The 12,586-nt window shown below is 43.5% G+C and overlaps 1 protein-coding gene across 6 annotated transcripts in view; it reads right to left on the bottom strand.

Annotated features, from left to right (window-relative positions):
• The window catches only part of LOC109287955 (multiple epidermal growth factor-like domains protein 6), a 360,336-nt gene that overhangs the window by 21,789 nt on the left and 325,961 nt on the right, over window positions 1-12,586 (bottom strand). For all 6 annotated transcript variants that reach the window (XR_002095029.1, XR_002095028.1, XM_019503252.1 and 3 more), the window contains 5 exons: window positions 9,197-9,325; window positions 7,390-7,518; window positions 7,175-7,303; window positions 5,333-5,461; window positions 871-999 (listed from right to left, as the gene is read on the bottom strand). Coding sequence is in view for 4 of the 6 variants with exons in the window: in XM_019503252.1 (XP_019358797.1) it covers window positions 871-999; window positions 5,333-5,461; window positions 7,175-7,303; window positions 7,390-7,518; window positions 9,197-9,325 (645 nt within the window). In the remaining 2 variants the exon portion in view is untranslated. The remainder of the gene's footprint in view (window positions 1-870; window positions 1,000-5,332; window positions 5,462-7,174; window positions 7,304-7,389; window positions 7,519-9,196; window positions 9,326-12,586) is intronic.

Raw genomic sequence — 12,586 nt, 5'->3', positions numbered from 1 at the left:
TGCATTTTGTCGTTTGTCAGCCATGCTGCCTACATGTTTCTATCTTACTGCACCACAGTTTTTATACAGGAGTTCACTTCTGTACCTCAGCACCCTCACAGCTATATTTAGACCTGATTCTCAGGTGAGGTAAACTGGTGCCACAAAATATACTGCAATGGTGCTTATTATAGCTATTTATCATTATTTCTGTTACTTTCAACATCAGACAGCCCTGACTGGGGATCATGCTCTGTGTGGGAAGCATCAAATAAAGCATTTAAAGAGTTTTAGATCAATTAAGGACATACATATTAACTGAAAATCTCTATAACCAACTCTTTTTAATGTTAAAAATTATACTCAACACAAAGATTTTAGAAATGCTGCAGTAAAGCACAAAATAGGAATTATAGAGCTGGGATCACAGCGGAAACACAGATTGCTTTCCAGGGTCACTACAGAATAGCTGGGGTTTTTGCCACATTCAGTGATGGCTATTAATTAGGATAATAAAGATAATTACAACCCAGCAGAACTCTGGCAGGCAAGAATGGAATCTGTTCTCCCACCAGCAGAACCTAGTGGAGGGCAGAGGTGACCCTACTCTCTCCCCTCTCAAAGGACAGAATTGCCTATTGGGCACAGCAAACAGAGCTGAATCTAGCTCTGACCCATGCCAGCTGTGATGAATTTAATCCCTGTCTTCTTCCTCTGCCAGCTGGAAAGCTGTGCATCCACATGCTGCTCTCAAGTTCTAAGCCACCTTTATTACTGCACAGGTCTTGCTGTCCTACTGCTTATATCAGCTATTTAGTTATTTAACAAATGATTCATTCCCCTGCAGAATTTTTAAAGGGCAATTAGTCGAATGCTTTTATGACAACTTACTTTTTTCACAGCCATAGCCAGTAAATCCTTGAGGGCAGCCACACTCTCCAGTCACATGATGACAAGGGGTACCCAAAGCACAATTGCAATGCTGAGCACAGTTAATGCCATAGTACCCAGACAAACAAGCTGGAATAAAGAAAACAATGTTCAGTAAAGCAAACTGTTTAGCAGATGTGATGGGCTAGCAGGCAGTGACCTAACCCAGGGGTTTTGAAAGGGCAAAAGATGATTGGAGGACTTGGGATTCCCTTTCTGCACCAATCAGGCCCCTGAGACTCACCTCCCCATGTCCCGATTGGCCCCTTGGGTCACCTGGAGGGGGACAAAAGGGGCAGCGTGGGCTGACTCAGGGGAGACACCAGCAAGGGACAACAAGGAAGAAGCTTCACAGAGCTGGCAAGAGCTGATTCAGTGGGGCAGGAGCAGTGTCCTGGAAGAGCCTGAAAGAGCAGGATCTGCAGGCAGTAGTGGGACCCTCAGTAGTGTGGTGTGTGGCCAGCAGGAGAGGCTCTCCACTGGGCTCCAGGATCCCCTACAAGAGGCTACAGCCAGCAGGAGAGGCTCCCCCGCTCCAGGAAGGATCTGAGCAGCGACCTGAGAGGTTCCCAGCTCTGCTTCCAGCTCCTCCAATCAGAAGCCAGGCAGCTCAACATGAGGCCGGGGCTCCAGGAAGGTCAAGACCCCTAGCAGGCTAGTGCAGTGCTACCAGTGGGGGCTGTGTGGTAGTGTTCCTGCCTACCATGTGGGAGATCTAGGTTCAAGTCTCAGCTGAGGTGACTTGGGGTGAGTGAGATAACAAGAAGCAAGTCTTCTTGCAGAGGAAAGGGGCCATTGTGTAACCCCCCTCCAGGTACCAAGGCCCTATATTTCCTTGTCATTTGACATTTTGCATTTTGTGCCTTTTTATATTTCACCAACCCATATTGTTTGTTCTGCTGTCTGTGCTTTATATTTTGTTAACCCTGTTTTTTGTCAGTGATTGTAAGTGTCTAACCTTTGTTGAATCCTGCCCCCTTGGGGTATTGTAGTGTCCAGTATACCCTCTGATTTATGCCTGTTATGTTCCCAGTATTAAAAGGTATATGGTTAAGTCTCCACTGGTGGCTTGGCTCTGCTCTATAGGGGGAGGAGAGTCCCTACACCTCCCACAGTGCTTGTGCACCTGCTTTGATCCCTTCAACTGGAGAAGGGGTACCTCTTGGAGTACCACCCGGGTTACACAACCAAAGGCCAGATACTATCCTTGACTTTAGTAGATGTAGCGGGAGTTGACAAAACAGTGAATATACATGAAAAATAGCAGTGTTTTCAAAACAACTCTGTTCTTTGGAGAACTGACTGCAAAAAGGAGTAAAAGTTTAGCTGCTCAGGATTTCCACAGATAGGAGACAAATTCTGACCTGCAATCATAGAAGCTGAAATGCTAAACCCTTTTTAGTTGACAAACTCTTGTCAATTTTGATACAACTAAGATTTTATTTACATCTTTAATATGCACATTTTTATGATGCACACAAGGAAACTTTATATGAACTTGACTTGAACTACAAATATCATGAATAAAAGGCTAAAAAGATAAGAGAGACAAGATCAGGTCTTCTCTTGTACTTGGATACTTCTTGCTTTTCCTAAGAAGATAACATCTTGGTTTTTAAAGCACCTGTTTCTAAGGCAGGATCATCCCTATCCAAACCATCCTACACACTATATCCTACACTGTAATCTAAATTCTCCATAAGATTACCATCAACCTAACCTGCCACAGGTAAAGCATGAGAACTACAGCAACCAATGTCCTGCGTCTATGAAATGTTGTCAACATATGCTCAAGAGATCTGGGTATAGGGCCACACCCCCTCCTAGAGAGGAAGGCAAAACCCGCACAGCCTGTATTAATCTGACCATGAGGTAAAATTCCTTCTTGACCCCAGAAATGGTGATTGGTCTGACCCTGAGTGGAGGGGCAAAAGCCTCTCCCAGGGACCTCTGGCTTTGGTCCCAGTAGAAGCATTAGTATATCCCAGTCAAAGTCCTCAGCCTTAGCTATGGACAACACCCAATGCCTCTAAGAAAGGCTTAAAAACACGCTGACACATGTAGCAGAAAGGGGAGGGGCCAAGGAAGGGCCAACCAGCAAAGTCTAGAAGCATGGGAAATACCCATAGCAGAACATAGGTAGGCTTGGTAGAATTTGATTTTTATCAGTAAATGTTAATTTCACCTTACACTCACAGACTGATGAAAAATATTTCCATTATTAATAATCAAAATTTATAGAAAGGGGATTTAAGAAAAATGATGGCCGATGGAGGTTGTGATGAGTAGTGGGGAAGCAGTTCTACAGAACCATGCTGATTCACACTGCAACTCCCAGAAACCCCAGGGAACTGGAAGATGAACAAAGGAAGAGGAAGTGACACAGCAGATGAGGGAGCTGTCATTAATAAACTGTACACTGTCAGTAAATTGTCTGCTCCCCCACTCCCAATTTTGTGCAATCCTGAAAATTTAAATTGATAAAAATGGAAATAAATTCTTACAAATAAACATTGATATTATCTGTCTAAATCATATATATAAAAATATTGAATTCTGCCAAGCAGAACATAGGCATAGCTATTCCTAGGTCATCCCTGACCAGTGGCTCTCCAACCTCTTCTTGAACACTTCCAGTGACGATCATAACTTCCCTAGTCAGTCTATTCCACTACTTGGTATTCTAGTAGTGAAGTTTTTCCAGATATCCAACCTAAATTTGTTTTGCTGCAATTTCAAGCCATTGGTCCATGTCCTCCTCTACAGCAAGAGAGAAAAGATGTTTCCCCTCTGCCTTATGGCAGTTGTTCAAGTATTTGAAGACTGCTATCATGTCTCCTCTTAAGCGCCTTTTCTGCAAGCTGAACATGCTCCTTCAGCATCTCCTCATATGACTTGCCTTCCAAGTCCTTGACCATCTCTGTTGCCTCTCTAATTTCTCCAATTGCTTTTAAACATGTGGAGCCCAGCACTACACACAGTACTATGGATGAAGCCTAACCAGTGCCGAGTATAGAGGCACTATCACCTCCTACATCTTGCACCTAGGATGCGGACAGAAATGACAATTTTCACCTGATCTGGTCACAGAAAGTGGTTTATAGAAGTGACCAAACACAACTGTTGTGGACCACTCAAACTGCTGCAGACCACTTAAAAAATGGCCAATAGGGGGAAAATCTGAACCCTCATTGCGTAAGGGTTCAGATGAAGACGCTTCAAAACAGAGTGTCTTCTGTAACTTCTGCCTGCGCTGCCTCCCAGACTGTTGCTGTTTTCAGAATGGAAAGGGGGAAAGGGAGAAGAATACATTCAGTCTGGGGGTTTTCAGCCCCAGCTGGAGGATCAGGAAGGTGTTTTGGAGACCCCTGAGATGGGGTGGGGGGAGCTCCAATTCACCTACTCCATCCTCCAAAGCCAGCTGAGAAACCTAGAATGAGCTCCCTCAGCTCCCTTCCTCCCCCTCCCATTCTGAAAACAGTGTGGGCTGGCAGGGAGAAGGGGGAGTTGCTAGGGGAAACCAGCTGCATGCTTACAGCCAGCAGCAAGACACCCCCCCCCCACCAATGGAACCAACAGTGAACTTCTGTTTGGTCCAGGGGATTGTTCAAACTTAGAATGCTTCCTGCAAAGCATTCTCAGTTACAGTGGGGAGCTGCACTTCTGTCTGCACCCCTAATGGTTCTATTAATGCATCCCAAAACTGGATTTGCTTTTTGTGCAACTGCATCACACTACAGACTCTTACTGAGTCTGTGATCTACCAAGGCTCGCAAAGCCTCTTCCATAGTGCTGCCATACAGCCAGGTATACCCATTTTATAGCTGTGGTTTTGATTATTTCTCTTGAGGTGTAGCACCTTGTATTTGTTCATATTGAACTTCATTCTGTTAGTTCTAGCCCAGCTTTCCAGTCTGCCAAGATCCTTTTGAATTGCACTTGCATCCTCCAATGTGTTTATAGTCCTTCCCAGATTTGTGTCTTCTGCAACCTTGCTCAAGAAGCTTTCTATGCTAGCGTCCAAATTGTTAATAAACACATTGACCAGCACTGGGCCCATGTACTAGTGATCAGAATCAAGATGCTAACATTTAGTGTTCTTTTTTGGTACTGGAAGGTGATGAATTGCTAGACTTGGGAACAGATGGTATTTGGCATGAAAGAATGTTAAATATCATAATAATGTGAAATAACATCATGAAAATCTGCTGACAGGGAAATTGTAGCTTGAGTTGTGGAGAAGTAGAAAACTACCACATCCCCACAGAAACATATTTCTTATGGCTTAATTCTGTAAAGTCCTGAACTCCCTGAACTCCTACTGATTTCAGTGAGATTATGCATGGGTGTAAGGACTGGAGTCTTAACATAAGATGCGGCATGTCAGGAAGATGTTTTTTCAGTATACTTAGGAGGAACTCACGTTTGTCGCACTGTTTTCCTCGCCATCCTTTATCACAGTGACACACTCCAGTTTGATGGTGGCAGGACAAGCTGTGCTCACAGTCACACCGTTCTTTACACTGCTCTCCAAAGAAGCCAGAGGGACAGACTAGGAGGAGAAGGACATGTAGAGATGCTCAGAATAATTTTTTTTTCAAATATGTATAAAGAATGTGCAAGCCATCAGCCTTTATATGGCACACATTGAGGTGATCTATACTGAAAAACCACGGGACCAGAATGTATCATTTAAAGAGTCTATATAGAAGGCATATAAAAAATTGTTACATTCAGTCCTGACTCCTGGTCAACATGGACATGAATGATTGTAAAGTCTTAACAGCAATCTAAAAATTTGTAGATGAGAATGGATTATATAGTAAGGGTAACGCAATTTAGGCTTCTACGCTTCCCTGTATGTTTTGAACAACATCGTATCTCATTAATAATGACAGCATATTATACCTGTACAGTTCTTATCTTAAAGGTCTTCAGAAAGCTAGAAAACAACCTCAGATATGCAGAAATAAGAAACCTGCATTTCAGATTCCTATGATTCTCGCTGAATAATGTGACTTGCACATTCTCAGTATTTTGGAAGCATCATAAAGAGTCAGGTGTGACTTGCTGTGTAATCTTGTGCCACGCAGTGGCAGAGCCAGCAAGATCCTGGGTAAGTACAGACATTTGGGGGCATTAGGGGGACGTTAAATCCATTTAAAATGGCTGCCCAATATCAGGTAAATCAGGATGGGGGAGCTAGCAAGGGGGTTGGAGAGCCAGCAGGCTGGAGGGGATCAGGGGTCTGTCAGGGCATGGGGGGGGAGGCTCTACCCACAAGGGGTGGGGGACAGACATGACCTGCAGGTGGTGGGGCAGGCATGACCTGCGAGGGGTCAGGGGGCAGGCGTGACCTGTGGGTGGGGTGGGGAGGCAGGTGCGACCCATGGGTGAGGAGGGGACAGGTGCAATCCATAGGGTTTTGCTGGGGGCTTGAGGGGATCAGAGGCTACTTTTAGCCTCCTGACCTTCTCCCCCCCAACCAAAGCTAACCTACACTCCCATCCCTCTCACTGCCAGGACTTACCCGCTTGGCTCTGGCAGTGGCAAATGCTGTACCCCAGAAGCTGTAAGACTACAGCTAATGCAATCTCCCAGATTTGGGAGTGCTCCAGGAGCACCCCCACCCAGATGGAAGCCCGTATCAGCTGTGGTCTCCCAGCCACGGGGCTGACTGGGACATCCCAGCAGCTGGGAGCCCTGTAAGCTGGGAGCTCCCAGGTTCTGGGGTGCACATGGGCCCAGCCACAGGGGCCCCTGACCACACATCCAATTAATGGTATGACAGTATGGAGCCAAACTGTTATTACACATGTATTGTGCCTTATTTCTCCTTTTACCACACCATTCATTGATTGAATTTGTGGTCATGTGACAGCTTAGGATGTGATTAACTGGTTAATCATGTCTTAAGTGTAAGTGTAGATGAGGCCTGAGTCACACAATCTATTAATACTTATAACAACCTTGTGAGGTAAGGAAGTGATCCTTTTTTCCCCACAGACAAGGGATAAAGGCACAGAAATATTCAGTGATTGCCCAGGGTCATACAAGGAATCTGTAACAGAGCAAGAACTTGAATGCAGAACTCCTGATTCACAGGCTGATCCCTATAATCACATACAATAAATAAAACATTTAAGTTTAAATTTAAAGGGAGAAAGTGACTCTGTCTTGGATGACAGAGTTAATCTGATTAAGGTAGAGAGTCGATTTGACACAGGCACCCAAAAACGCAAAATAAAGAAATGAACCACCTTACCAACATCACACTGGCCTCCAATCCAACCTGGCTGGCAGCTGCATTTCCCTGAGTATCGGTCACAAACTCCACCATTGCTGCAGTTGCAGTTCTGCTCACATCCCTCTCCATATTTCCCTTCCTGACACTCTGAAATCAACAGGATGCAACTTTGCTAGATTTGCCAGGGATCGAAACATCTAGACAAAGTCAATGGAGGACATGATGGAACTCACCAAGTTCACAGGCTATCCCTGTCCAGCCCTTGGGACAAATGCACACTCCAGATACATAGTCACACGTAGCCCGATTGTGGCAGATACAGGGCTGCATGCAGTTCACACCATACAAACCAGGAGGACAGGCTGCAATAATTAAAATTGAAAACTTTTGTTTAAAAAAAGTATGCATAGACTACACAAACAGGAAGCCATACAGACTGCTGAATTCTTGCTAACATTGGCACAGTCAATACTCCACATTCCTTCACCTTATAATTTAAACACTAAATGTTAATTTATTTAGAGGTTTCTGCAACATTCAGAATTCCAAACAGTTAACAAATCAAGATAAGGAAACTTTTAACCGTAAAGGAAAGCACCACCTTTTAAGCAAATCAATGCAAGAGAAAAAACATAGAACCTAAATCTCTTTACACTTTGTACAGTCCTGCTGATTGTGCAAGTGGCTCAAAGTCAGATCTGGATATGACCTACAGGAACTGATTCACGTCTGACTTACATGGGAGTTAATTAGAAGTAACTCAATACTGAAGCAAATGGAAATGCATTAATGGAAAATTGGTCTGAACACAATCAATGTTCTAAAGAACAAAACTAAAATCTGAAAGAAGTTACTATTAATGAAGATTAAGGGCAAGTGAAGAAAGTGATTAGCTATGTCCTAAAATCATGATCTCAACACGTAAGGCATTTATAGATGTACTCCAGGAGGGGTGTGCATGTGCGTGTGTGTGCGCGCGCACGTGCGTGTGTGTTGGGCAGGTGTTAATTAGAGCAGGTCTGAGAGCTGTGCTCATTAAAATCACCTGGAGTGTGACGTGTATCAGTGTCCCCACGCTGAAAAACGGTGGTGGGGTGCTTTGAACTCAAGTTCATCAGACAGGTAATCGGGCCCATAAGGCTCCCCACAAGTCCACAGAGATGCCAGTAGGCTGCAGCCCTGAATATTATATTGATTGCACAGGGCAATCAGAGTCTTGATCCAATGGGTGGGGCTGGATGGAGGTGGTGCAGGGCCACTGGGACTGATGCTGGGTGTGGACACAGCATAGGGCCTGGTCCCAGGATGTGGCGGCAGTATAGGGCCCTAAGGCCTGATCCTCACATGCAGGGGCCAGTTAAGGTGGCACAGGGCCTAATTCAGCCTGCAGACAGGCTCTGCGGCACTCATGTGGCCTGCAGAGTCAAAAGGTTGAGCTCCACTGTCCTAGGTCACTTTATCTCTTTGAGCTAGACCACTTATCCCTGGGAACACCTTGTATCCTTTGACTTGTGGATCCTTTTCAGCTTTTTCTGGACTATGTATGTGGGGACCTCTCCTAGCTGTTCACATATTACTAGGGAAGTGACATGCTGAATTCAAAATGCTTCCGGTTCTTAATTCCATCTTTATTTTCCTACAGCTTGCACTGCCATTTCTGCATATGCAAAACGCCTCTCTTATTAAGTGGCAATCCACAAGCTGGTTACTAAAAGACTAATCTCAACTAGTATTTCTGCCCCTTCACTTAAGACAGGTTACACTGGAGACCCATACTGGAATTTAATTAAGGCATTCTGCAAAAACATTCACCACTGACATTAAGAGGATTTGTCTGGCTAAATCTGCAAAGCAGTTTTGAAAACCTTAGCAGGAAGGTTCTTACAATATATAAGTATTTTAGATAATAGTCTTTAGATCAAAAGCAGTTTGACAACAGTGTAAAAACTGAGTTTCAATACTAATAAAAAGTTCTGAATTGAAAACTTTATTTTTCTCTTCCATAATCTACTTGCAACTGAAATTAAATGTTCACTGTACCTTCCTGGCAAGTAGCTCCTCTCCAGCCTGCTCTACAAATACATGTCCCAGTTACATGATCACAGAGCGCTCCGTTGTGACAATTACAAACGTGACTACAGCGTTCCCCAAAGCTGTTACCCTGGCAGGCTGCAAAGAGAGAAGCCCATAAAATTCAGTTACAACCCATCAAAGGAGGCGTCATACTGAGCGAAATTCAGACATAACCCAAATCTAAGGAAATCAGTTAGAAATTGGCTTCTTACCATACATTTCCCATATCGCTGAGGTACACAAGTTCATGTATTAGCCATGCCTGACATTAAATAACGTGAGCTTAAAAGTATGTATCATAACCCACTCTGAACAGACTTTTATCAAAGACTGGAATCACTCGGGTGATAGATCAGCTGTCATGTCCCCGCACCTCGGAATGTCTTTGTATTAAACTAATGGTCCAGCAGAGCAGCCTATTTGACAGGCTGGTTATTTATTTGCATCCTGGTAAGAGAACTGACAACTTCATTGTTTTCATTGTTCATTTTTCACAGTTGGATGCATTTGTTCACTCAGAGCCTTATTCTTCAGTCAGAGAGGAATGATCACACAATGTAAGCAGCTGGCTCCCAGGTGAAACTTAATACAGTATCTCACAGACACATCTATGCTTCTGTACTAGTACTGCCTGCCATAAAAAGTGGCATTTTAGAAGAGATGTAGCCTTCACTGTCACGGATGTCCCTCCATGGTACAGCATAGGTAGAGCATATATTTCACTGTTTACTAAGGTCTCACCCCAGAACATAAAGATATTTCAAGTAGAAAAGTTGGATTGGCTTATAATAGCTGGCTGAGGTAAAAGAATCAGGTGCTTTTTTGTTTTTGCCTTATGTATGTAGTGTTTCATTTTACTGTCAATGGGTGTCACCCCTGTGTTTTCTGTAGAAATAGCAATCACTATTAGCATTCCAGCTGTGAAAAGACACAAAAGCCTGATAGTCAGTGGCCTAACCTACTCTTTGCTCCCTCTGTCTTGGGTGCACAGACCTTTCGAGGATTGGGTCCAAACTTTGACCTTTCATCAAAATCCCTAGCATTTTAAAGGGTCAGTTTATAGACTAAAATGTAGTCTTGCATGAAGGACACATCCCTGGGGGAAGAGCAGGAGAATGGAATTTTCTTCACTTGGGGGATGAATCTAGTTGCCAGCATTTGGTCTTTTCATTACCCTTAGCTTGCTGGTTGAGGTCTTTGGTCCCAGCTGTGATTTGCATGGATGACATTTCATTGGTAGCTCCCTTTAAATACAACCTTTATTTTCATCTGTTGGGTCTTATTCATGCTACAACACTGCGAGCAAGTTAAGCTACTTGGTTGCAAAATAGTTAAAAAATCTATATAATAAATAAAGTCCAAATATTATCGCCACCAAATTAAGACTCCAATTCTCTCTCTAAGCTTTAGTCCAATTATAGGGACAGAATTAAATATGCCTGCAAGATGTATTATATGGGCAAAACAGGTTGTGAGCAGGTCCTTTGACTACTATGAATAGTTTGCAACACATGCATACAAATCTCTTGTCATACCTACCAGGGTGACAGATGAGGTTTTTCAGTAAATTGGAAATTCTAGAGCAAAAGCAGAAACTCCTGGAGAGGAAAATTAAATGTTTTCCTCTCTCATTCAGAGTATATAAGTCTGCTTGGCTCATCTGTTGGCTATCCCGCTTAGCAGAGGAATTGCTATTAGAGAAATGAGACAGCACGTGAAATAATCAAGCTATTTTATTCAGGCTTCTCTAGTGATAAAGCAAAGCATCACAGAGCTCTATTTCAGTAAGGAATGCAAAGGGAAGAGGTGGAGCAAGGTTTAAATGTCTAAATTTCTTCCAACTTTCAGTGTTACCCCTCAGTACTATAATCTTTCTTTGGGCTCCCATAAGCAAAGTTCTTAAACTGCAGTCTCTTCATACCCTTCTTATTGCTCCGAATGAGGGCTCAAATGAGCCTAGATGCCAAAGAAACTTTGGTAGGGAGCCAACCATTTATTAAATGGGAAAAACTCAGTGTGTTATCACAGACATTTTGGCTTCAATTAGCTTATGTTAAATGTTTCTTTAAAGCATCCTAGAAAGTGCCAAACTTATGGTGGATAATGCGTACCTTAGCTGAGCACACAGGAGAAACAGCCTCTCTGGTCTCACTATCTGAAGCCAGTACTGTATCCCTGGCCACCAGAAAGGGCAACTGCAGGCAACCCTTGTTTAGCCCACGCGGGCCTGGGGGGGGTGTGCTCCTTGCAGACACAATCTTGGGAGACTTTAGATGTTCAACTCTAGCAAGCTTCTGTTGAGCACGTGCAAGCTCTGATCATTTTTGGAGGCTTAGCTACAATCTGGGTACGTGTTTGTGGGAATAACAAAAAGCACATTTGCCTCAAAGGGATACTGTGTTAAGTTCCCACTCCCACAACATTGAGGTAATGCTGCTTTTCAACTAACTGGTTGTAAGTTTATTTCTTTGAATGGGTAAAACAACATTTTTTCCATAATCTCATTCTTGGAAACAGTGGCAGTATTTTAGCCAGAACTTCTGACCCCCCCCAAAAAATTCAGCCTAAGACATATCCCCGAAGGGAAAATGTCAACCCAAATGGTTGAAATTTGGCCATGTTACAAACAACAGAAAATGGTCTTAAAATGGAAAGCATTAGCCAAGCTTAACTAAAGGCATTGCTACCAATGTATCCTATAATCAGATACCAGTATAAAATGCTTCACATAGCTAGCTAACATCAATTCAAATCCCATGACATCAGAACTATTTTTCAACATCCTCCAGCACAGTGCCAGCAATCTGATTACTTGAAAACAAATGCTGCCCCTCCAGCTGTTCCAGTGAGCAGATTCCAGGAAATGCTGACACAAACACTCAAGACAGAACAAAGACAGAGAGGGATGTGTGAAAGACTCCAACAAAGCAGCGATCTGACTACTCCCTGCAAGGCTTGAATTATAGTTTAGACCACTTGGGACAAACATTACAATGGATCCAAATCTCAAAATGGTTTCCTTCTTCAGGTGCTGTTGTTTAAAAAGGTTTCCAGGAAGGCAATGTCTCCCCATTTCCTGGAGCCTGGACAGTGCTGGCCACATACCCAGTGCAAGAGCCAGGGGTAGATTCAGAGCAGAACTCTATTGTATGCACCTGGGTAGCAATTATTGTTGACTACAGCACATGCCCTAGCTAACTGGAGAGGAGTACTGACAAGTAGGGCTGTGCAAAATTTCACCCGCAGTTTCATCTTATTTCAAGCTTGAAAGAGCAAAATCGAAACGAAACAGAGAGCTTCGAAACAGCCTCAAAACAAAACAAGGCACGTCGAAACGTTTTGAAATTTTTGAAACGT

Source organism: Gavialis gangeticus, unplaced genomic scaffold (genome assembly GCF_001723915.1).
Source record: "Gavialis gangeticus isolate Ggan-Ray unplaced genomic scaffold, GavGan_comp1, whole genome shotgun sequence".
Lineage (NCBI taxonomy): Eukaryota > Metazoa > Chordata > Crocodylia > Gavialidae > Gavialis > Gavialis gangeticus.
The sequence above is the reverse complement of the archived record's forward strand: the minus strand, read 5'-3'. Positions and strand labels throughout refer to the sequence as shown.